Here is a 26,727-nt window from a genome sequence, read left to right on the forward strand (position 1 = left end):
CCTTCCTTGGTCACGTGACAGGTTTCTTGGTTACACGCAGACATATCAAAATGGTAGGTGCTTTCAAGTTTTAATATACATGTTTTTTGATATCGTTGTCGTCGATATTGTTAGATAATTCGTTGGATTCGTGGTGTTCGTTAATATTTTTAATGACTGATATTCGATTGTTGTTTGTTTGTTTGTTTTTTTCAGGCGAAAGCCGGAACGACGATCAAAGAGGCCCTTGCCAAATGGGTACACAATTCTCTCTCTCTCTCTCCGCTCTCTCTCTCTCTCTTTCACACACACACACACTCACCCACACACACACACACACACACACACACACACACACACACTTCTGGCATGTTACAAACAAAACTGTCACAGAGAAATAGATAACAATGATAGGTGTAAATGGTTCTGTTCATTTAAAACAATATTTCAAACAAATATATCAAGATCATATTCATAACAAACAAGTGGCATAAAATCTGCTTTGCCAGGCTCAGATTCACAGCACTTGGACTGAATGCCAGCAGAAGGTGGTTCATTTCAGACAAAGCAACATCCCCTTGCCCAATATGTGGGGAAAGCCCAGAAGATGAAAAACATGTCATATTTAACTGCAAAAGATACAAAGAAATGCGAAAAAACTGTGACCTTTTCTGTTTTCAATACAGCTCCAGTGCAGAGAAAAGATTTGTTCGGCATACTGATGACAGAAAATGAAGATATGATACTCTCACATGCAAGAAGATTCACTAGCAAGAAGATATGATACTCTGACTAGCAAAATGTGTATCCAAGGCAGTAAATATACGTAAAAAAAAGTCTACTATTGCTCCAAATACTCATTAATCAATTAAAAACTTAGTACAGGTTCTATGAGGGGGGAAAAGCATAGACAAAAAGGAAGGGTTACATTTGGATGGTCAATTTCGACAATGTATTTTTATGATGTGTTTGTATTGATATGACGTGTTTCGGTGTGACGGGCTTAAATGATTATTATATGTTTTATATGTACTTTTTATGTGTACGTATTGATATGATGTGTGTATGTCACATGCTTAAATGATTGTTATATGGATTATATGTACTTTGTTTCCTGTGTACTGTTCCAACCTTGGAGATGAACGACTGGGGAAAAAAGGCACAGTACCCACCTGCCACATGGACTTTTTAAGCAAATGGCAAAGTACCAAAGTGCCGCTTATCCCTTAGTAGTTTAGTTTGCTTTGATTATGCTTTTCCTTTCTGTTCCATTTTATTTGTTTAGCACCATTTTTGTTCTGATTTGTACCTACTATGTCACTAGAGCTTTACAGCTAATGACATTAAACATTTCAGTGTTCAGTGTGTTCAGTGTTCTCTCTCTCTGTCTCTCCCTCTCTCTCTGTCTCTGTCCTTCTCTGTCTCTCTGTCTCTGATTGTTTACTGTCGTCAAATAAAACTGGTGTTTGAAGATGGAAGATGATATATGAAATATTCTTCATTTCTTGGTTCTGTTTCTTCGAAAGTATTTTTCAGCCGGAGAAAATGTTTGTTGTCATTACCAACAAATGGAACAGAGAGATGCCAGCAAGATTTAGAAACAGAACCTTTGGTATAAAAGCTAACAAAAGGTGGCTTGATCAAAAAAAAAAAAAAAAGGTGGCTTGATGATGATCCAAAAGGTTTAGTGGATAATTTGTTTATAGTGTGTATGGATGGTGAGAGAGAAGATGACAATATTTCTTATTCTGTTGTAAAGCGTATAACGATATTATTAACTATGAGGGCTAAGACTCGACTTTTCCATGATGCGACTGAGAGAAGGCAAAACATGGTAGGGTTTTTTTTTGGGTTTTTTTGTATGTTTGTTTGTTAGTTGTTGTTTTTTTTGGTCATATGACAATCCCAAAATCTTAATTTTGCTTGCCATGTATTTTGCAGAGGCTTTCAGGAAAAGAAAAAAAACCCCAACTAGTCATGTGATTAAAATTATTTCTGTGAATGATATGTTGTATCTGCGTATGCTTGATGGTCCCAGTGAATATGAATCTTTTGTTTTTTGTTTTGTTTTGGTTGTTTGTGTGTAATTGAATAGTGCTTTGTTTGTTCATTATTGAAGAGTGTTTTGCTTGTTAGTTTGTTATTGAAGAGTGTTTTGCTTGTTAGTTTGTTATTGAAGAGTGTTTAGTTTGTTATTGAAGAGTGTTTAGTTTGTTATGGAGGAGTGTTTTGTCTGGTGTTTTTTTAATTGAAGAGTGTTTAGTTTGTTATGGAAGAGTGTTTTGTGTGTTGTTTTTTTTAATTGAAGAGTGTTTAGTTTGTTATGGAAGAGTGTTTTGTCGGTTGTTTTTTTTTCAATTGAAAAGTGTTTTGTTTGTTATGGAGGAGTGTTTTGTGTGTTGTTGTTTTTTAATTGAAGAGTGTTTAGTTTGTTATGGAGGAGTGTTTTGTCTGGTGTTTTTTTAATTGAAGAGTGTTTAGTTTGTTATGGAAGAGTGTTTTGTCTGGTGTTTTTTTAATTGAAGAGTGTTTTGTTTGTTATATAAGAGTGTTTTGCTTGTTTATTTGTTTGTTGTTGAAGAGGGGTTTGTTTGTTTGTTTGTTATTGAAGAATGTTTCGTTTGTTATTGAAGAGTGTTTTGTTTGTTTGTTATTGAAGAGTGTTGTGTTTGTTATTGAAGAGTGTTTTGTTTCTTATTGAAAAGTGTTTTCTTTGTTATTGAAGGGTGTTTTTTTTTAATTTTTATTGAAGTGTGTTGTGTTTGTTATTGAAGAGTGTTGTGTTTGTTATTGAAGAATGTTTTGTTTGTAGTGTTTTGTTTGTTATTGAAGAGTGTTGTGTTTGTTATTGAAGAGGTGTTGTGTTTGTTATTGAAGAGGTGTTGTGTTTGTTATTGAAGAGGTGTTGTGTTTGTTATTGAAGAGTGTTGTGTTTGTTATTGAAGAGTGTTTTGTGTGTTTGTTATTGAAGAGTGTTTTGTTTGTTTGTTATTGAAGAGTGTTGTGTTTGTTATTGAAGAGTGTTTTGTTTGTTTGTTATTGAAGAGTGTTTTGTTTGTTATTGAAGAGTGTTGTGTTTGTTATTGAAGAGTGTTTTGTTTGTTTGTTATTGAAGAGTGTTTTGTTTGTTATTGAAGAGTGTTTTGTTTGTTATTGAAGAGTGTTTTGTTTGTTTGTTATTGAAGAGTGTTTTGTTTGTTATTGAAGAGTGTTGTGTTTGTTATTGAAGAGTGTTTTGTTTGTTATTGAAGAGTGTTGTGTTTGTTATTGAAGAGTGTTTTGTGTTTTGTTTGTTATTGAAGAGTGTTGTGTTTGTTATTGAAGAGGTGTTGTGTTTGTTATTGAAGTGTGTTTTGTTTGTTTGTTATTGAAGAGTGTTGTGTTTGTTATTGAAGAGTGTTTTGTTTGTTTGTTATTGAAGAGTGTTGTGTTTGTTATTGAAGAGGTGTTGTGTTTGTTATTGAAGAGTGTTCTGTTTGTTATTGAAGTGTTGTGTTTGTTATTGAAGAGTGTTTTGTTTGTTATTGAAGAGTGTTGTGTTTGTTTGTTATTGAAGAGTGTTGTGTTTGTTATTGAAGAGTGTTGTGTTTGTTATTGAAGAGTGTTTTGTTTGTTATTGAAGAGTGTTGTGTTTGTTTGTTATTGAAGAGTGTTGTGTTTGTTATTGAAGAGTGTTTTGTTTGTTTGTTATTGAAGAGTGTTGTGTTTGTTATTGAAGAGTGTTGTGTTTGTTATTGAAGAGTGTAGAGGTGTTGTGTTTGTTATTGAAGAGTGTTTTGTTTGTTATTGAAGGGTGTTTTGTTTGTTTGTTTTTTATTGAAGTGTGTTGTGTTTGTTATTGAAGAGTGTTTTGTTTGTTTGTTATTGAAGAGTGTTGTGTTTGTTATTGAAGAGTGTTGTGTTTGTTATTGAAGAGTGTTTTGTTTGTTTGTTATTGAAGAGTGTTTTGTTTGTTTGTTATTGAAGAGTGTTGTGTTTGTTATTGAAGAGTGTTTTGTTTGTTTGTTATTGAAGAGTGTTTTGTTTGTTATTGAAGAGTGTTGTGTTTGTTATTGAAGAGTGTTTTGTTTGTTATTGAAGAGTGTTTTGTTTGTTATTGAAGAGTGTTTTGTTTGTTATTGAAGAGTGTTGTGTTTGTTATTGAAGAGTGTTTTGTTTGTTATTGAAGAGTGTTGTGTTTGTTATTGAAGAGGTGTTGTGTTTGTTATTGAAGAGTGTTTTGTTTGTTATTGAAGAGTGTTGTGTTTGTTATTGAAGAGTGTTTTGTTTGTTTGTTATTGAAGAGTGTTGTGTTTGTAGTGTTTTGGTTGTTATTGAAGAGGTGTTGTGTTTGTTATTGAAGAGTGTTGTGTTTGTTATTGAAGAGTGTTTTGTTTGTTTGTTATTGAAGAGTGTTGTGTTTGTTATTGAAGAGTGTTGTGTTTGTTATTGAAGAGTGTTGTGTTTGTTATTGAAGAGGTGTTGTGTTTGTTATTGAAGAGGTGTTGTGTTTGTTATTGAAGAGTGTTGTGTTTGTTATTGAAGAGTGTTGTGTTTGTTTGTTATTGAAGAGTGTTGTGTTTGTTATTGAAGAGTGTTTTGTTTCTTATTGAAAAGTGTTTTCTTTGTTATTGAAGGGTGTTTTTTTTGTTTTTTTTTTATTGAAGTGTGTTGTGTTTGTTATTGAAGAATGTTTTGTTTGTAGTGTTTTGTTTGTTATTGAAGAGGTGTTGTGTTTGTTATTGAAGAGTGTTTTGTTTGTTATTGAAGAGTGTTGTGTTTGTTATTGAAGAGTGTTGTGTTTGTTATTGAAGAGTGTTTTGTTTGTTATTGAAGAGTGTTGTGTTTGTTATTGAAGAGTGTATTGTTTGTTATTGAAGAGTGTTGTGTTTGTTATTGAAGAGTGTTTTGTGTTGCGTTTGCTATTGAAGAGTGTTGTGTTTGTTTTTTTTGTTATTGACATTCCCCCTCTAGCTGCCACATTAAACATGCCCTGCAAATCCTCTGCTTTCCAGGAGGAGGAGAACAAGATGAAAGCCAGTGAGGCCCAGGAAATCAAGCTGTTGATGAAGTATCCACCCATCGAAAAAATGGACGCCTCCCTCTCCACCCTTGTGGCCTGCACGTGTGTATTTTCAGTTTGATTGATTTTCTTTTTTTCTCCACATATGATGGTTGTGTTTGCATGTCACAGATGCTGAAGACTCAGGAAAGAAAGAAAGGTGAATAAATAAGTACAGAACCATCATTTCGAATGACTAGCATCCAGACCACCACTCAGGGTCTAGTGGAGGAGAGAAAATACTGGCAAGGGTGGGATTTGAACCAGTGTGGTCAGAATCTCTTACTTCCTAGGTGGACCAAAGACATTTGCCAGCAGACATCAAAGTAATCAAAAGAAAGAAAAAAAAAAGCATGAAGCTTTCACTGAAGTGACGCACCGTCCCTGGGGAGAGCAGCCTTCACCAAAAAAAATGAAACAAATAAATAAATAAATAGACAGAATAAATAATAAAAAAACATGGGTTAAAAAAATTTGCGCTCTCACGTACTGTAGCGACAAGTTCTCCCTGGGGAGAGCAGCCATTTCAGATTGAGAAATCTGCTGTGACAAAAGAGTAATACAGTACGACTCAACACAGCACAACGCAGCACTACAGAGCTGTTGTTGTTATTATTATTATTATGTTTATTATCATGTTGTTTTGTAGTAGTAGTAGCAGTAGTAGTAGTAGTATTATCGTTGATATTGTTATTATTATTATGTTGATTAATATGTTGATTATGTTTATTATTACTATCATTATCATTGCCAGTAATTGTTGTAGTAATAGTAGTAGTAGTAATAGTAGTATTTTTTTAATATTTATTATTATCATTCTTATTCACGGCTGCTCAGCCGAGCACAAAATCCGGCTCTTTAGTTGGCCGAGCAGCGTCTAGCGTCTTGGGTCAAAATTTTTTTAATGCCAGACTTTCCCACCGCACTCTGTACTGACCGGCACATTCGCCGCGGTATTTCTGGCCCCGCGCGCCAAACTGGGACACTGCCTTCTTTGTTTCACTCAGCCCTGCGGCCCCCGCCCCGCTTTTCCCACCTTTTCACAGCATCCACACATTTCCTGCAGCGATTACAGAAAGTTGAATTATTGCTATTCCTGGTTGTATTATTGGAGTGCAGTTTGATTTGATTTACACAATTTCATTATTTTATCAACATCATCGTTTCATTTTTTTTTTTTTTAACTTAAAAATCTTCATCTTTCTCGTGGAATGAAGGGCACGGCAGTGCCATAAGCTGACAGACACTCACCCCGCTCTCCATCCCCCTGCTGCTCACTCTCACCATGCTACAGTGTGTTCATTTAAACGTTTGTTGTGCTGCCAAGAAAAATCGCACAACTCAAAAGGTAAGCTAATCTGCATGCAGGCATGCTATATGTTCTGTGTGTATTTACGATGTTATTGTGCTAAACGCCTGTTTTCTTAGAGAGGGATTTAAACTTAACGATTTTTGCGATCATGTTTCTGCTTATCCTTCTCTTCTCTTTCTTCATTTATGTTTCAACCGTTGCCACAACAACCGCTATGTAAGAAAACATATTGTGTTTGGAGTCAATGGAAAGCTTATTTTGTGTTCTTTTTAGAAAACCACTTCTTTAGTTGTTATTTCCGATCCATCCGAGGAGATGATGCGCGAAAGAAACAAAGCAGATTTACTGTGTACAGCGAGTGCCGCTGGCGCGGCCTGTTTGTCAGCCACGTTTATTTATATCCATGCCCTACTTCCTGGGTTCACGAACTTTCGCTGGGCCAACTAAAGTGCCAGCACTGAACACCCGTGTATTATATTTATCATCATTATTATTATGTTTATGTTTAATATGTTTATTATTACTGTCAGTATCATTGCCATTAGTAGCAGTAGTAGTAGTATGTTTATTATGTTTCTTCTTCTTCTTATGATGTTAATCACTTTTATGTTTACTATGTTTATGTTTATCATTGTTCATTATGTTTTCATTATGTTTACTATGTTTATCATTATTATGTTTATGTTTATTATTATGTTTATCATCATTATGTTTATCATTATTATGCTTACTATATTTGTCATTATTATGTTTATTTTTGTATTTATTATTATGTTTATTATTATTATTATATTTATGTTTATCATTTTTATAATTATTATGCTTACTATGTTTATTATGCTTACTATGTTTATAATCATTATGTTTATTATTATATCTATTATTATCTTCATTATGTTCATTATTATTATTATCATTATCATTATGATTGTCATTATGATTATTGCGTGTTTTTTCCAGCCACTTGTCACTGTCGACCAATACCATTGAGAAGATTGCAAACCTGAGTGCACTCAGTGAGTTTTTGTTGCTGCTTGTTTGCTGTTGCTTTCTTGTTTGTTTTTTTCTTCTTTTTGTCCCAAAATCTGAAGATGGGAGGAAGGTGACGGAATGGTTAAGATGTTCATCTGCCGATGTAGTGAGTCCGTGAGGGTGTGGGTTCAAATCCCTCTCTCACCCTTTCTCCCCAAGTTGGACTTCAGAATTTATAATGCATGACACAAAAATCCTTCATGATCTAGGTCGCTTTATTTATCACTCTAATAAACGTTGCGCTGCTTTATTATGATAACGGGCACAACCAGTTATGTTATGTTATACATTTAAAACAACCAACGTACATGTTTAAGCGGACTTGCTCACAATGGAAGGCATGTACCTTTTTGATTTTTCGATTCATGTGTTTGCATGCCTGGTTTTATAAAATCGAGTCTGCACGCACGCAAGTGTGTGTGTGTGGGGGGGGGGGGGGAGATGTGGGAGGGGATGTGTGGGGTGGGGGGGGGGATGGGGTGTGTGTGTGTGCTCAAAATTGTAAAAAAAAAATTCTGTAGAACATAAAAATCCACTCAGATAGGTACACAAATATACATGCATGCACTCAAGACCTGACTAAGCATGTTGGGTATTGCTGCTGGTCAGGCATCTGCCTAGCAGATGTGGTGTAGCATGGAAGGATTTGTCCAGAGGCACTGACGCGTCCTTAAGACACTGAAAATGAAACTGTTGATTTAGGCTGTCAGTGCAGTGTGTGGCCCTCTGGTGTGATCAAGGTTCCTCATTAAAACGCTTTCAGTCAAGGCAGATTTAAGATAATTATCTCTGAACCCTATTTCAATAACACTGTATCTTTTTTCTTTTTCCAGAAAATCTGAAAATATTGTCCCTGGGCAGAAACAATATCAAAAGCCTGACTGGTCTAGTGAGTTTTTGTGTGTATAGTTGATCAGTGTATAACTGTTGCACAGATCTATCTGTCTGTCTGTCTGTCTGTCTATCTTATGTAACTGTTGCACAGATCTATCTGTCTGTCTGTCTGTCTATCTTATGTAACTGTTGCACAGATCTATCTGTCTGTCTGTCTGTCTGTCTGTCTATCTTATATAACTTTTGCACAGATCTATCTGTCTGTCTGTCTGTCTATCTGTCTGTCTGTCTATCTTATGTAACTGTTGCACAGATCTATCTGTCTGTCTATCTTATGTAACTGTTGCACAGATCTATCTGTCTGTCTATCTTATGTAACTGTTGCACAGATCTGTCTGTCTGTCTGTCTATCTATCTGTCTGTCTGTCTATCTTATGTAACTGTTGCACAGATCTATCTGTCTGTCTGTCTGTCTGTCTGTCTATCTAATATAACTTTTGCACAGATCTATCTGTCTGTCTGTCTGTCTATCTGTCTGTCTGTCTATCTTATGTAACTGTTGCACAGATCTGTCTGTCTGTCTGTCTGTCTGTCTATCTTATGTAACTGTTGCACAGATCTATCTGTCTGTCTGTCTATCTATCTAATGTAACTGTTGCACATATCTGTCTATCTATCTATCTGTCTGGCTATCTATCTGTCTATCTAATATAACTTTTGCACAGATCTATCTATCTGTCTGTCTGTCTATCTGTCTATCTATCTACCTGTCTACCGATCTATTTGTCTGTCTGTCTGTCTATCTATTTATCTATTTATCTATGTACATGTGTGTATGTGTGTGTGTGTGTGTGTGTGTGTGGTCTGTCTGTCTATCTGTGTCTGTATGTCTGTCTGTGTGACCCCTTCTCACCAGTGGGGGCCAAACTTCTTCTAGTGTATGGACATATATTGCTGGAAAGAAGAAGAAATGCTCTTTGAAATGGTGCTTAAATGAATGGTCTACCTGTAATCGTGTGAAAGTTGCAGATATTTAAAGAGAGTAGGTAAACTGGCAGCCATTTTATATATATATCTTCTTCTTCGTTGTCTTCGTTGGTGGGCTGCAACTCCCTGTTCACTTGTATGTATACGAGTGGGTCTTTTACATGTATGACTGTTTTTACCCCACCATGTAGGCAGCCGTTCTCCATTTTCGGGGGTGTGCATGCTGGGTATGTTCTTGTTTCCATAACCCATTGAATGCTGACATAGATTACAGGATCTTTAACGGATGTATTTGATCTTCTGCTTGCGTATACACACGAAGCAGTAAAATCTCCACCTTTTTACCCACCAGGCGCTGTTACAGAGATTCGATCCTGAACCCTCAGATTGGAAGTCCAGTGCTTTAACCACTCGACTGTTGCGCCCATCTTCTTTTCTTCTTCTTCTGCGTTCACTCGTATGCACACGAGTGGTCTTTTACGTGTATGACCGTTTTTACACCGCCATGTAGGCAGCCATACTTCATTTTCGGGGGTGTGCATGCTGGGTATGTTGTTTCCATAACCCACCGAACGCTGACATGGATGACAGGATCTTTAACGTGCGTATTTGATCTTCTGCTTGCATATACACATGAAGGGGGTTCAGGCACTAGCAGGTCTGCATATATGTTGACCTGGGAGATCGTAAAAATCTCCACCCTTTACCCACCAGGCGCCGTCACCGTGATTCGAACCCGGGACCCTCAGATTGACAGTCCAACGCTTTAACCACTCGGCTTTTGCGCCCGTCTCATGTTGTGCCCATCATTTTATATAATTATATATAATGTGTGTGTGTGTATCTCTCTCTCTTTCTCTCTCTCTCTATATATATGTGTGTGTGTGTGTGTATACATATATGTTTGCATGTATGTATGTATGTTTAGAGAGAGATATATATAGTACAGTTTTTCAAGGATGCCATGTGAAGACTGAAGACATGTTGATGTTGTCAGGAAGCTGTTGGTGACACTCTGGAACAGCTGTGGATTTCTTACAACCAGATTGAGAAACTGAAAGGTCTGAGTCAGATGAAGAAACTCAAGGTAGGAGCGATGTATTCGTGTTTTGTATTTGTATTTGTATTACTGTTTTCGTCACAACAGATTTCTCTGTGTGAAATTCAAGCTGCTCTCCCCAGGCAGAGCGCGTCGTTACACTGTGAGCACCACCCATTTTTTGGTTGTTGTTTTTTCTGCCTGCAATTTTATTTGTTTTCCTATAGAAATGGATTTTTCTACAGAATTTTGTCAGGGACACCCCTTTTGTTGCCGTGGGTTCTTTTACGTGCGATAAATGCATGCTGCACCCGGGACTTTGGTTTTAACGTCTCATCCAAATGACTAATGAATCCAAAAGTTGTTGTGTGTCACAGTTGTAGATTCTGCATCTGGATAAACATGTTGCTGAAGCCAAGGATTGACTGTAACTGCAGTGGGGGGTGGGGCAGGAAGGGTTGGGCTGGGGGGGGGGGGGTGTCTACACACAGGAGTAGGACCAGTGTCGCCGGGTCTGGGGCCGTTTGTCTGAAGCCATCATCATCAAACAGGTCATTCCAGTCTGCTGTTGTTGGGATGAAGAAGGAGGTCTTGTATTATTCACTGCTTGATGGTGGTACTGCAAAACAACTGCTGTTGTTTGCTGTTGAGCGTTGGACCATGTTTTGTGCAATGCTAGACTGATGACTGGAAGGTATGTTGTCAGCCTTGGTATGTGTAACCTAGACTGATGACTGGAAAGTATGTTGTCAGCCTTGGTATGTGTAACCTAGACTGATGACTGGAAAGTATGTTGTCAGCCTTGGTATGTGTAACCTAGACTGATGACTGGAAGGTATGTCAGCCTTGGTATGTGTAACCTAGACTGATGACTGGAAAGTATGTTGTCAGCCTTGGTATGTGTAACCTAGACTGATGACTGGAAGGTATGTCAGCCTTGGTATGTGTAACCTAGACTGATGACTGGAAAGTATGTCAGCCTTGGTATGTGTAACCTAGACTGATGACTGGAAAGTATGTTGTCAGCCTTGGTATGTGTAACCTAGACTGATGACTGGAAGGTATGTTGTCAGCCTTGGTATGTGTAACCTAGACTGATGACTGGAAAGTATGTTGTCAGCCTTGGTATGTGTAACCTAGACTGATGACTGGAAGGTATGTTGTCAGCCTTGGTATGTGTAACCTAGACTGATGACTGGAAAGTACAGACTTTTACAAGACAAAGACATACTCATGTTTGCATGGCTTTTTATTTATTTATCTTTATTACTCACACACACACACACACACACACACACACACACACACACACACACACACACACACACACACACACACGCATTAGTACTATATCGTTACACAAAACTTGAACGTACTTTGTTCAAATGGTACATAAGCACTGGAAGTTGCCAATGCCTGCTGTGTGGTGTCAGTGCCTGCTGTGTGGTGTCAGTGCTGTGTGGTGTCAGTGCCTGCTGTGTGGTGTCAGTGCTGTGTGGTGTCAGTGCCTGCTGTGTGGTGTCAATGCTGTGTGGTGTCAGTGCTGTGTGGTGTCAGTGCCTGCTGTGTGGTGTCAATGCTGTGTGGTGTCAGTGTGTCAGTGCCTGCTGTGTGGTGTCAGTGCCTGCTGTGTGGTGTCAGTGCCTGCTGTGTGGTGTCAATGCTGTGTGGTGTCAGTGTGTCAGTGCCTGCTGTGTGGTGTCAGTGCTGTGTGGTGTCAGTGTGTCAGTGCCTGCTGTGTGGTGTCAGTGCCTGCTGTGTGGTGTCAGTGGTGTCAGTGCCTGCTGTGTGGTGTCAGTGCCTGCTGTGTGGTGTCAGTGCCTGCTGTGTGGTGTCAGTGGTGTCAGTGCCTGCTGTGTGGTGTCAGTGCCTGCTGTGTGGTGTCAGTGCCTGCTGTGTGGTGTCAGTGCCTGCTGTGTGGTGTCAGTGCCTGCTGTGTGGTGTCAGTGTAGTGCCTGCTGTGTGGTGTCAGTGTCTGCTGTGTGGTGTCAGTGTAGTGCCTGCTGTGTGGTGTCAGTGTCTGCTGTGTGGTGTCAGTGTGTCAGTGCCTGCTGTGTGGTGTCAGTGCCTGCTGTGTGGTGTCAGTGTAGTGCCTGCTGTGTGGTGTCAGTGCCTGCTGTGTGGTGTCAGTGCCTGCTGTGTGGTGTTAGTGGTGTCAATGCCTGCTGTGTGGTGTTAGTGGTGTCAATGCCTGCTGTGTGGTGTCAGTGGTGTCAGTGCCTACTGTGTGGTGGTGTCAATGCCTGCTGTGTGGTGTCAATGCCTGCTGTGTGGTGTCAGTGGTGTCAGTGCCTACTGTGTGGTGGTGTCAATGCCTGCTGTGTGGTGTCAATGCCTGCTGTGTGGTGTCAGTGGTGTCAGTGCCTGCTGTGTGGTGTCAGTGCCTGCTGTGTGGTGTTAGTGGTGTCAATGCCTGCTGTGTGGTGTCATTACAGATCCTGTTAATGACAAACAACCAGGTGAAGGAAATGAGCGAAGTCAGCTACCTGGTAAGTCCACTGTGTGCTTTCACAGTTTATTGTTATTTCATTATTTATTCTTTTTTTTTTTTTTTTTTTTTGCTGGCCCATTATGTGCATGGTAGTGGCATTACCCCCACACTGCTCACTCCCAGGCCTCCATACGCACCCACACCCACACCCACACACCCACACCCCCACACCCACACCCACACCCCCACACCCCAACACCCATACCCACACCCACACCCCCACACCCACACCCCCACACCCACACCCACACACCCACACCCACACCCACACCCACACACCCACACACCCACACCCCCACACCCACACCCACACACCCACACCCACACCCCCACACCCACACCCATACACCCACACACCGACACCCACACCCCCACCCCCACACCCACACCCCCACACCCACACCCCCACCCCCACACCCACACACCCACACCCACACCCACACCCCCACATCCACACCCCCACATCCACACCCCCACACCCCCACACCCACACCCACACACCCACACCCACACCCCCACACCCACACCCCCACACCCACACCCACACACCCACACCCACACCCCCACACCCACACCCACACACCCATACCCACACCCACACACCCACACCCCAACACCCACACCCACACCCACACCCACACACCCACACACCCACACCCACACCCACACACCCACACCCACACACCCACACCCACACACCCACACCCACACCCAGGTTCGTCTGTCGCAGTCCCAGTGCTGGCAGTCCATAGGGAACCATCGACATTAGGTCGCCAGGAGGCCACACGCCAGAGGAGACCCTGCACTGCTGCTGAGTCACTTCGATGGTGTTTGGTAGTGCCTGTTCTGATTAAATGTACTTAGGACACCGCATACTAAGCCCCATACTGGCGAGAATAGTTGCTTAGTGGTGGAGCCAGACAGAGTGAGCGTGCACCCCAAGAGAAGAAACAGCCGTCCATCTTGTGATGGAGTGTTGTCATAGAGATAACGGGTCCACCTTGAAGGAAGAGATTCTGAGTGCACTGGTTCCAATCACACCGGCAGTCACCAGTAATTTCTCCCCCTCCACTAAACCTTGAGTGGTGGTCTGGACGCTTGTCATTCGGATGAGACGATAAAATGAGGTCCCGTGTGCAGCATGCATTTAGCGCACGTAAACAAACCCATGGCGACAAAAGAGTCGTCCCTGGCAAAATTCTGTAGAAAAATCCTCTTCGATAGGAAAACAAATAAAATTGTAGGCAGGAAAGAATACACACACAAAAAAAAAGGGTGGTGCTCTCAGTGTAGTGACACGCTCTCCCTGGGGGGAGCAGACCGAATTTCACACAGAGAAATGTGTTGTGACAAAGAGTAAGTAACACAGTGACATCCCCTGCCATGAATCTGCCGACACTGAAGACCTTGACACAACTGACCCCAAGCATGGAAGGGGAGAGGGATGAGAAGTGAGGTCACCATGACACGGAGGCGTGAGGAAGTGGGGACAGTTTTCTTCAGTACATGTTGCTGGTGGAATGAGGAGGACACAGATCCTGTGAGTCAAGCACACACCCCGGTACTGTGACTGTATGCTTCCACAGTGTTTGTTCAGGTGTCGTTGACCTTGAACCCTCCTCCACCCCTGCCACCCACCCCACCACAATACACTGCACTACACTACACTGCAATACACTACACTACACTACACTACACTGCAATACACTACACTACAATACACTGCACTACACTACACTGCAATACACTACACTGCAATACACTACACTACAATACACTGCACTACACTACACTGCAATACACTACACTACACTACACTACACTACACTGCAATACACTACACTGCAATACACTGCACTACACTACACTGCAATACACTACACTGCAATACACTACACTACACTGCAATACACTACACTACAATACACTGCACTACACTACACTGCAATACACTGCACTACACTACACTGCACTACACTGCAATACACTACACTACACTGCAATACACTACACTGCAATACACTACACTACAATACACTGCACTACACTACACTGCAATACACTACACTGCAATACACTACACTACAATACACTGCACTACACTACACTGCAATACACTACACTGCAATACACTACACTACAATACACTGCACTACACTACACTGCAATACACTACACTGCAATACACTACACTACACTGCAATACACTACACTACAATACACTGCACTACACTACACTGCAATACACTGCACTACACTACACTGCACTACACTGCAATACACTACACTACACTGCAATACACTACACTGCAATACACTACACTACAATACACTGCACTACACTACACTGCAATACACTACACTGCAATACACTACACTACACTGCAATACACTACACTACAATACACTGCACTACACTACACTGCACTACACTACACTGCAATACACTACACTACACTGCAATACACTACACTACAATACACTGCAATACACTACACTGCAATACACTACACTACACTGCACTACACTGCAATACACTACACTACACTACACTGCACTACACTGCACTACACTACACTACAATACACTGCACTACACTACACTGCAATACACTGCACTACACTGCAATACACTGCAATACACTGCACTGCAATACACTACACTACACTGCAATACACTGCAATACACTACACTACAATACACTGCAATACACTACACTGCAATACACTGCACTACACTACACTGCAATACACTGCACTGCACTACACTGCAATACACTGCACTACACTACACTGCAATACACTACACTGCAATACACTGCACTGCAATACACTGCACTACACTACACTGCAATACACTACACTGCAATACACTACACTACAATACACTGCACTACACTACACTGCAATACACTGCACTGCAATACACTACACTGCAATACACTGCACTACACTACACTGCAATACACTACACTGCAATACACTACACTGCAATACACTGCACTACACTACACTGCAATACACTGCACTACACTACACTGCAATACACTACACTGCAATACACTGCACTACACTACACTGCAATACACTACACTGCAATACACTACACTGCAATACACTGCACTACACTACACTGCAATACACTGCAATACACTGCACTACACTGCAATACACTACACTGCAATACACTACACTGCAATACACTGCACTACACTACACTACACTACACTACACTACACTGCAATACACTACACTACATTACACTGCAATACACTACACTACACTACACTACACTACACTGCAATACACTACACTACACTACACTGCAATACACTGCACTGCACTGCACTACACTACACTGCACTACACTACACTACACTACACTACACTACACTACACTGCACTACACTACACTGCACTGCACTGCACTGCACTGCACTGCACTGCACTGCACTGCACTGCACTGCACTGCACTGCACTACACTGCACTACACTACACTACACTGCAATACACTGCAATACACTGCCCTACACTACACTGCACTACACTACACTGCACTGCACTACACTACACTGCAATACACTGCACTGCACTGCAATGCACTACACTACACTACACTGCACTGCACTGCACTACACTGCACTACAAACACTACACTACACTGCACTGCACTGCACTGCACTACACTACACTACACTACACTACACTACACTACACTACAAGACACTACACTGCACTACAAACACTACACTGCACTACACTGCACTACAAACACTACACTACACTGCACTGCACTGCACTGCACTACACTACACTACACTACACTACACTACACTACACTACAAGACACTACACTGCACTACAAACACTACACTGCACTACAAAACACTACACTACACTACACTGCACTGCACTACACTACACTGCACTACACTGCACTACACTACACTACACTGCACTACACTACACTGCAATACACTACACTGCACTACAAAACACTACACTACACTACACTGCACTGCACTACACTACACTACACAACACTACACTACACTGCACTACAAAACACTACACTACAAAACACTACACTACACTACAAGACACTACACTGCACTACAAACACTACACTGCACTACAAAACACTACACTACACTACACTGCACTGCACTACACTGCACTGCACTGCACTACACTACACTACTCAACACTACACTACACTGCACTACAAAACACTACACTACACTACACTACACTACACTACAAAACACTACACTACAAAACAGTACACTACACTACACTACACTACACTGCACTGCAACACACTACACTACACTACACAACACTACTCTACACTACACTACACTACACTACAATACAATACAATACAATACAATACAATACAAAACAAGTACTCTTGGTGTTTTTGAAAATTATTTTCCCCCCAAAACTAATGCAAATGTGGAAAAGGATGACAACTCATAACTGCTGACTCTAAACAGAATGAAGACTTATGAAGAGAAATAAATGTACATAGAATGGACCAGAAATATATATATATATATACACTTCTGGTCATAATTTATCCAGTCCTTGTTTCAAAAGTTCTGAAGGGGCATGCGACCCAACATACTCAGTGGTGTGAAAGGAATATAAACCACAGTGGGTGTGGGGTGTGAAAGGAATATAAACCACAGTGGGTGTGGGGTGTGAAAGGAATATAAACCACAGTGGGTGTGGGAGGTGAAAGGAATATAAACCACAGTGGGTGTGGGAGGTGAAAGGAATATAAACCACAGTGGGTGTGGGGTGTGAAAGGACTATAAACCACAGTGGGTGTGGGAGGTGAAAGGACTATAAACCACAGTGGGTGTGGGGTGTTAAAGGAATATAAACCACAGTGGGTGTGGGAGGTGAAAGGAATATAAACCACAGTGGGTGTGGGGTGTGAAAGGACTATAAACCAGAGTGGGTGTGGGGTGTGAAAGGAATATAAACCACAGTGGGTGTGGGAGGTGAAAGGAATATAAACCACAGTGGGTGTGGGGTGTTAAAGGAATATAAACCACAGTGGGTGTGGGAGGTGAAAGGAATATAAACCACAGTGGGTGTGGGGTGTTAAAGGAATATAAACCACAGTGGGTGTGGGGTGTGAAAGGAATATAAACCACAGTGGGTGTGGGGTGTTAAAGGAATATAAACCACAGTGGGTGTGGGAGGTGAAAGGAATATAAACCACAGTGGGTGTGGGAGGTGAAAGGAATATAAACCACAGTGGGTGTGGGGTGAAAGGACTATAAACCACAGTGGGTGTGGGGTGTGAAAGGAATATAAACCACAGTGGGTGTGGGAGGTGAAAGGAATATAAACCACAGTGGGTGTGGGGTGAAAGGAATATAAACCACAGTGGGTGTGGGGTGTGAAAGGAATATAAACCACAGTGGGTGTGGGAGGTGAAAGGACTATAAACCACAGTGGGTGTGGGAGGTGAAAGGAATATAAACCACAGTGGGTGTGGGGTGTGAAAGGAATATAAACCACAGTGGGTGTGGGAGGTGAAAGGACTATAAACCACAGTGGGTGTGGGAGGTGAAAGGAATATAAACCACAGTGGGTGTGGGGTGTGAAAGGAATATAAACCACAGTGGGTGTGGGAGGTGAAAGGACTATAAACCACAGTGGGTGTGGGAGGTGAAAGGAATATAAACCAGAGTGGGTGTGGGGTGTGAAAGGAATATAAACCACAGTGGGTGTGGGAGGTGAAAGGAATATAAACCACAGTGGGTGTGGGGTGTGAAAGGACTATAAACCACAGTGGGTGTGGGGTGTGAAAGGAACATAAACCACAGTGGGTGTGGGGTGTGAAAGGAATATAAACCAGAGTGGGTGTGGGAGGTGAAAGGAATATAAACCACAGTGGGTGTGGGAGGTGAAAGGAATATAAACCACAGTGGGTGTGGGAGGTGAAAGGAATATAAACCACAGTGGGTGTGGGAGGTGAAAGGACTATAAACCACAGTGGGTGTGGGAGGTGAAAGGAATATAAACCACAGTGGGTGTGGGGTGTGAAAGGAATATAAACCACAGTGGGTGTGGGAGGTGAAAGGACTATAAACCACAGTGGGTGTGGGAGGTGAAAGGAATATAAACCAGAGTGGGTGTGGGGTGTGAAAGGAATATAAACCACAGTGGGTGTGGGGTGTTAAAGGAATATAAACCACAGTGGGTGTGGGGTGTGAAAGGAATATAAACCAGAGTGGGTGTGGGAGGTGAAAGGAATATAAACCAGAGTGGGTGTGGGGTGTGAAAGGAATATAAACCACAGTGGGTGTGGGGTGTGAAAGGAATATAAACCACAGTGGGTGTGGGGGGTTAAAGAACTATAAACCACAGTGGGTGTGGGGTGTGAAAGGAATATAAACCACAGTGGGTGTGGGAGGTGAAAGGACTATAAACCACAGTGGGTGTGGGGTGTGAAAGGAATATAAACCAGAGTGGGTGTGGGAGGTGAAAGGAATATAAACTACAGTGGGTGTGGGGTGTTAAAGGAATATAAACCACAGTGGGTGTGGGGGGTTAAAGGACTATAAACCACAGTGGGTGTGGGGTGTGAAAGGAATATAAACCACAGTGGGTGTGGGGGTGAAAGGAATATAAACCACAGTGGGTGTGGGAGGTGAAAGGAATATAAACCACAGTGGGTGTTGGAGGTAAAAGGAATATAAACCACAGTGGGTGTGGGGTGTGAAAGGAATATAAACCACAGTGGGTGTGGGAGGTGAAAGGACTATAAACCACAGTGGGTGTAGGGTGTTAAAGGAATATAAACCACAGTGGGTGTGGGGTGTGAAAGGAATATAAACCACAGTGGGTGTTGGAGGTAAAAGGAATATAAACCACAGTGGGTGTGGGGTGTGAAAGGAATATAAACCACAGTGGGTGTGGGAGGTGAAAGGAATATAAACCACAGTGGGTGTTGGAGGTAAAAGGAATATAAACCACAGTGAGTGTGGGGTGTGAAAGGACTATAAACCACAGTGGGTGTGGGAGGTGAAAGGAATATAAACCACAGTGGGTGTGGGGTGTGAAAGGAATATAAACCAGAGTGGGTGTGGGGTGTGAAAGGAATATAAACCACAGTGGGTGTGGGGGGTGAAAGGAATATAAACCACAGTGGGTGTTGGAGGTAAAAGGAATATAAACCACAGTGGGTGTGGGGTGTGAAAGGACTATAAACCACAGTGGGTGTGGGGTGTGAAAGGAATATAAACCACAGTGGGTGTGGGAGGTGAAAGGACTATAAACCACAGTGGGTGTGGGAGGTGAAAGGAATATAAACCACAGTGGGTGTGGGGTGTGAAAGGAATATAAACCACAGTGGGTGTGGGGTGTGAAAGGAATATAAACCACAGTGGGTGTGGGGGGTTAAAGAACTATAAACCGCAGTGGGTGTGGGGTGTTAAAGGAATATAAACCACAGTGGGTGTGGGAGGTGAAAGGAATATAAACCACAGTGGGTGTGGGAGGTGAAAGGAATATAAACCACAGTGGGTGTGGGAGGTGAAAGGAATATAAACCACAGTGGGTGTGGGAGGTGAAAGGAATATAAACCACAGTGGGTGTGGGGGGTTAAAGAACTATAAACCACAGTGGGTGTGGGGTGTGAAAGGAATATAAACCACAGTGGGTGTGGGGTGTGAAAGGAATATAAACCACAGTGGGTGTGGGGTGTGAAAGGAATATAAACCACAGTGGGTGTGGGGTGTTAAAGGACTATAAACCACAGTGGGTGTGGGACGTGAAAGGAATATAAACCACAGTGGGTGTGGGGTGTGAAAGGACTATAAACCACAGTGGGTGTAGGGTGTTAAAGAACTATAAACCACAGTGGGTGTGGGGGGTTAAAGGACTATAAACCACAGTGGGTGTGGGGTGTTAAAGAACTATAAACCACAGTGGGTGTGGGGGGTTAAAGGACTATAAACCACAGTGGGTGTGGAAGGTGAAAGGAATATAAACCACAGTGGGTGTGGAAGGTGAAAGGAATATAAACCACAGTGGGTGTGGGGTGTGAAAGGAATATAAACCACAGTGGGTGTAGGGTGTTAAAGGAATATAAACCACAGTGGGTGTGGAAGGTGAAAGGAATATAAACCACAGTGGGTGTGGAAGGTGAAAGGAATATAAACCACAGTGGGTGTGGAAGGTGAAAGGAATATAAACCACAGTGGGTGTGGGGTGTGAAAGGAATATAAACCACAGTGGGTGTGGGGGGTTAAAGGACTATAAACCACAGTGGGTGTGGAAGGTGAAAGGAATATAAACCACAGTGGGTGTGGGAGGTGAAAGGAATATAAACCACAGTGGGTGTGGGAGGTGAAAGGAATATAAACCACAGTGGGTGTGGAAGGTGAAAGGAATATAAACCACAGTGGGTGTGGGAGGTGAAAGGAATATAAACCACAGTGGGTGTGGGAGGTGAAAGGAATATAAACCACAGTGGGTGTGGGGGTGAAAGGAATATAAACCACAGTGGGTGTGGGGTGTTAAAGGAATATAAACCACAGTGGGTGTGGGGTGTGAAAGGAATATAAACCACAGTGGGTGTGGGAGGTGAAAGGAATATAAACCACAGTGGGTGTGGGAGGTGAAAGGAATATAAACCACAGTGGGTGTGGGAGGTGAAAGGAATATAAACCACAGTGGGTGTGGGAGGTGAAAGGACTATAAACCACAGTGGGTGTGGGGTGTGAAAGGAATATAAACCACAGTGGGTGTGGGAGGTGAAAGGAATATAAACCACAGTGGGTGTGGGAGGTGAAAGGAATATAAACCACAGTGGGTGTGGGAGGTGAAAGGAATATAAACCACAGTGGGTGTGGGGGGTTAAAGGACTATAAACCACAGTGGGTGTGGGGTGTGAAAGGAATATAAACCACAGTGGGTGTGGGGTGTGAAAGGAATATAAACCACAGTGGGTGTGGGGTGTGAAAGGAATATAAACCACAGTGGGTGTGGGAGGTGAAAGGAATATAAACCACAGTGGGTGTGGGAGGTGAAAGGAATATAAACCAGAGTGGGTGTGGGGTGTGAAAGGACTATAAACCACAGTGGGTGTGGGGGGTTAAAGGAATATAAACCACAGTGGGTGTGGGGTGTGAAAGGACTATAAACCACAGTGGGTGTAGGGTGTTAAAGGACTATAAACCACAGTGGGTGTGGGGTGTGAAAGGAATATAAACCACAGTGGGTGTAGGGTGTTAAAGGAATATAAACCACAGTGGGTGTGCAGCGTGAAAGGAATATAAACCACAGTGGGTGTGGGGTGTGAAAGGACTATAAACCACAGTGGGTGTAGGGTGTTAAAGAACTATAAACCACAGTGGGTGTGGGGGGTTAAAGGACTATAAACCACAGTGGGTGTGGAAGGTGAAAGGAATATAAACCACAGTGGGTGTGGAAGGTGAAAGGAATATAAACTACAGTGGGTGTGGGGTGTTAAAGGAATATAAACCACAGTGGGTGTGGGAGGTGAAAGGAATATAAACCACAGTGGGTGTAGGGTGTTAAAGGAATATAAACCACAGTGGGTGTGGGGTGTTAAAGGACTATAAACCACAGTGGGTGTGGGGTGTGAAAGGACTATAAACCACAGTGGGTGTGGGGTGTTAAAGGACTATAAACCACAGTGGGTGTGGGGGGTTAAAGGACTATAAACCACAGTGGGTGTAGGGTGTTAAAGGAATATAAACCACAGTGGGTGTGGAAGGTGAAAGGAATATAAACCACAGTGGGTGTGGGAGGTGAAAGGACTATAAACCACAGTGGGTGTGGGAGGTGAAAGGAATATAAACCACAGTGGGTGTGGGAGGTGAAAGGAATATAAACCACAGTGGGTGTGGGAGGTGAAAGGAATATAAACCACAGTGGGTGTGGGGTGTGAAAGGAATATAAACCACAGTGGGTGTGGGGGTGAAAGGAATATAAACCACAGTGGGTGTGGGGTGTGAAAGGAATATAAACCACAGTGGGTGTGGGGTGTGAAAGGAATATAAACCACAGTGGGTGTGGGGTGTGAAAGGAATATAAACCAGAGTGGGTGGGGGGTGAAAGGAATATAAACCACAGTGGGTGTGGGAGGTGAAAGCAATATAAACCACAGTGGGTGTGGGGTGTGAAAGGAATATAAACCACAGTGGGTGTGGGAGGTGAAAGCAATATAAACCACAGTGGGTGTGGGAGGTGAAAGGAATATAAACCACAGTGGGTGTGGGAGGTGAAAGGAATATAAACCACAGTGGGTGTGGGAGGTGAAAGGAATATAAACCACAGTGGGTGTGGGGTGAAAGGAATATAAACCACAGTGGGTGTGGGGTGTGAAAGGACTATAAACCACAGTGGGTGTGGGAGGTGAAAGGACTATAAACCACAGTGGGTGTGGGAGGTGAAAGGAATATAAACCACAGTGGGTGTGGGGTGTGAAAGGAATATAAACCACAGTGGGTGTGGGAGGTGAAAGGACTATAAACCACAGTGGGTGTGGGAGGTGAAAGGAATATAAACCACAGTGGGTGTGGGGTGAAAGGAATATAAACCACAGTGGGTGTGGGAGGTGAAAGGAATATAAACCACAGTGGGTGTGGGGTGTGAAAGGAATATAAACCACAGTGGGTGTGGGAGGTGAAAGGAATATAAACCACAGTGGGTGTGGGAGGTGAAAGGAATATAAACCACAGTGGGTGTGGGGTGTGAAAGGAATATAAACCACAGTGGGTGTGGGAGGTGAAAGGAATATAAACCACAGTGGGTGTGGAAGGTGAAAGGACTATAAACCACAGTGGGTGTGGGGTGTGAAAGGAATATAAACCACAGTGGGTGTGGGGTGTGAAAGGAATATAAACCACAGTGGGTGTGGGGCGTGAAAGGAATATAAACCACAGTGGGTGTGGGGTGTGAAAGGAATATAAACCACAGTGGGTGTGGGAGGTTAAAGGAATATAAACCACAGTGGGTGTGGGAGGTGAAAGGACTATAAACCACAGTGGGTGTGGGAGGTGAAAGGAATATAAACCACAGTGGGTGTGGGGGGTTAAAGGAATATAAACCACAGTGGGTGTGGGGTGTGAAAGGAATATAAACCAGAGTGGGTGTGGGAGGTGAAAGGAATATAAACCACAGTGGGTGTGGGGTGTGAAAGGAATATAAACCACAGTGGGTGTGGGGGTGAAAGGAATATAAACCACAGTGGGTGTGGGGTGTGAAAGGAATATAAACCACAGTGGGTGTGGGGGTGAAAGGAATATAAACCACAGTGGGTGTGGGGGGTGAAAGGACTATAAACCACAGTGGGTGTGGGGTGTGAAAGGAATATAAACCACAGTGGGTGTGGGGTGTGAAAGGAATATAAACCACAGTGGGTGTGGGAGGTGAAAGGAATATAAACCACAGTGGGTGTGGGAGGTGAAAGGAATATAAACCACAGTGGGTGTGGGAGGTGAAGGGAATATGGCTACGTGTCTTCAAAACAGCCTTGCTGACACAGTGGTGGAAAAGCATGGGTGTGGTTAAGGGCGATCAAAACGAGGGTGAAAGAGGTGATGGTGAAAGGTGTGTCCCACTGTGGCGCCCTGTGGTTTCATGCAACGCTTTCTGTTCTCTGCTGCAGTCTAATCTGCCCTGTTTGGAAGAAGTGCTGCTTGTTGGTGAGTTGTTGTTGTTTTTTTTGGTCTTGTTTTGTTGTTGTTTTTTCACTTTCTTTCTTTCTCTTTCTGTCTTAAACTCTCTCTCTGTGTCTCTGTCTCTCTCTCTTTGTCTCTGTCTCTGTCTGTCTGTCTGTCTCTCAGGTGTGTGTCAGTCATCTAGTGTGTTGTTTTCCAGGGGTGTGTCAGTTATCTAGTGTGTTGTTTTCCAGGTGTGTGTCAGTTATCTAGTGTGTTGTTTTCCAGGGGTGTGTCAGTTATCTAGTGTGTTGTTTTCCAGGGGTGTGTCAGTTATCTAGTGTGTTGTTTTCCAGGTGTGTGTCAGTTATCTAGTGCGTTGTTTTCCAGGGGTGTGTCAGTTATCTAGTGTGTTGTTTTCCAGGTGTGTGTCAGTTATCTAGTGTGTTGTTTTCCAGGTGTGTGTCAGTTATCTAGTGCGTTGTTTTCCAGGGGTGTGTCAGTTATCTAGTGTGTTGTTTTCCAGGTGTGTGTCAGTTATCTAGTGTGTTGTTTTCCAGGGGTGTGTCAGTTATCTAGTGTGTTGTTTTCCAGGGGTGTGTCAGTTATCTAGTGTGTTGTTTTCCAGGGGTGTGTCAGTCATCTAGTGTGTTGTTTTCCAGGGGTGTGTCAGATATCTAGTGTGTTGTTTTCCAGGGGTGTGTCAGATATCTAGTGTGTTCATTGTTTTCCAGGGGTGTAGTAATCATGTAGTGTCCATGGTGTGTTGTTTTCCAGGGGTGTGGTAATCATGTCGTGTCCATGGTGTGTTGTTTTTCAGGGGTGTGGTAATCATGTCGTGTCCATGGTGTGTTGTTTTCCAGGGGTGTGGTAATCATGTAGTGTCCACGGTGTGTTGTTTTCCAGGGGTGTGGTAATCATGTCGTGTCCATGGTGTGTTGTTTTCCAGGGGTGTGGTAATCATGTAGTGTCCACGGTGTGTTGTTTTCCAGGGGTGTAGTAATCATGTCGTGTCCACGGTGTGTTGTTTTCCAGGAAATCCTGTGTACGAGAGGATGGAAGCTGCAGGTGAAATGAACAGCTACAGACAAGAAGTCTCATTGAAGTGCAAAAAACTGAAGAAACTGGATGGTATGCAAACTTACATCTTAAATGTTATTATGAGGATGATTATACACTCATTGTACACATGTGCACACATGCTCACACATAGACATACATACTCACACACATATACACACTCATACACACACACTCACTCACTCTCTCTCTCTCTCTCTCTCTCACAGACACAGACACACACACACACACACACACACACAATCATGCACAAACACACACACACACACATATACACACGCACACACACGTGTGTGCGCGTGCTCACACACACACACACACATGCATTCATACACACACAGAATAGTTTTGTGGTTTTTGCATTTTTGATGAGTTTATATGGAACTGGATTACATGTGGGAGGTGGGGGTGGGGGGTTCTTTTAGAAATGTAATCTTCACTGCAAGGGAAAAAAAACAGCAAAAACAACAACAACAACAAAAACAAATATACATACACATCAAGATTCAGAATGCATTAAAAAAAAGAAAAAGAAAAAAAAAGAAATGCTTTGTGTGTGCCTCAGGAATTCCTGTTGTCAGGGAGGAAGAGTGAAGCTACCGCCACGTGTCCCGGACACTTCCTTCCGTCCAGGGATTGGTTTGCTCACGTCCCCTACCTTTTCCTCTTTCCTTTTCACAATGGACACATTCAGCAGATCATACAGAGTCGTACAGATACAAGAACAGTTGGTTATCTTCTGAAGGAAGATGTGTGGACACATTCACTTAAAAAACACTGACACAGTGCGCTACCTCCACAGAACAACACAAACCCCAGCCATGCCAACATGACTTATTCATGGTACATACATGCTTGACACAATAAATCCGTGCTATGTCTTGCTTAGTGATCTGGTTTTTATGGATACCCAGTTGAAGACGTCAGTGAATTCAATGATCTTGTTCTTATGGATACCCAGTTGAAGAGGTCAGTGAATTCAGTGAAATAAAATGACAAAAACAAGCAAAGAAGAAAGAAGAACACACACAGAAAGTGGCGGGGAGTCAGGAGATCGTGTATCAAACAATACAGAAAATCCAGAACTACAGACCACATAACCAACACAATATTTGATTCAGTAAGCACACATCGCTCAGACCTGTATTCAGAAACACGCGCAGGTTAAGGGAGATACAAACATTACATATATACACGTGCACGTTAAGGGAGATACAAACATTACATATATACACGTGCAGGTTAAGGGAGATACAAACATTACATATATACACGTGC

General features: G+C 42.5%; 1 protein-coding gene across 2 annotated transcripts; it reads left to right on the plus strand.

Moving 5' to 3' along the window:
• LOC143278134 (dynein axonemal light chain 1-like) lies at window positions 1–26,703 on the plus strand. 2 transcript variants are annotated; one of them, XM_076583162.1, is made up of 10 exons: window positions 1–53; window positions 196–237; window positions 4,974–5,083; window positions 7,293–7,348; window positions 8,198–8,253; window positions 10,183–10,272; window positions 12,660–12,713; window positions 24,378–24,414; window positions 25,405–25,500; window positions 26,015–26,703. In XM_076583162.1, exons 1-10 carry the CDS (start codon window positions 51–53, stop codon window positions 26,041–26,043), a joined length of 573 nt encoding a protein of 190 aa, XP_076439277.1. In that variant the 5' UTR covers window positions 1–50; the 3' UTR covers window positions 26,044–26,703. The 2 variants fall into 2 exon arrangements, with proteins under 2 accessions (XP_076439277.1, XP_076439278.1); XM_076583163.1 differs by lacking the exon at window positions 1–53 and adding an exon at window positions 1,118–1,183.
• Window positions 26,704–26,727: the final 24 nt, after the last annotated feature.

Source organism: Babylonia areolata, chromosome 35 (genome assembly GCF_041734735.1).
Source record: "Babylonia areolata isolate BAREFJ2019XMU chromosome 35, ASM4173473v1, whole genome shotgun sequence".
NCBI lineage: Eukaryota > Metazoa > Mollusca > Gastropoda > Neogastropoda > Buccinidae > Babylonia > Babylonia areolata.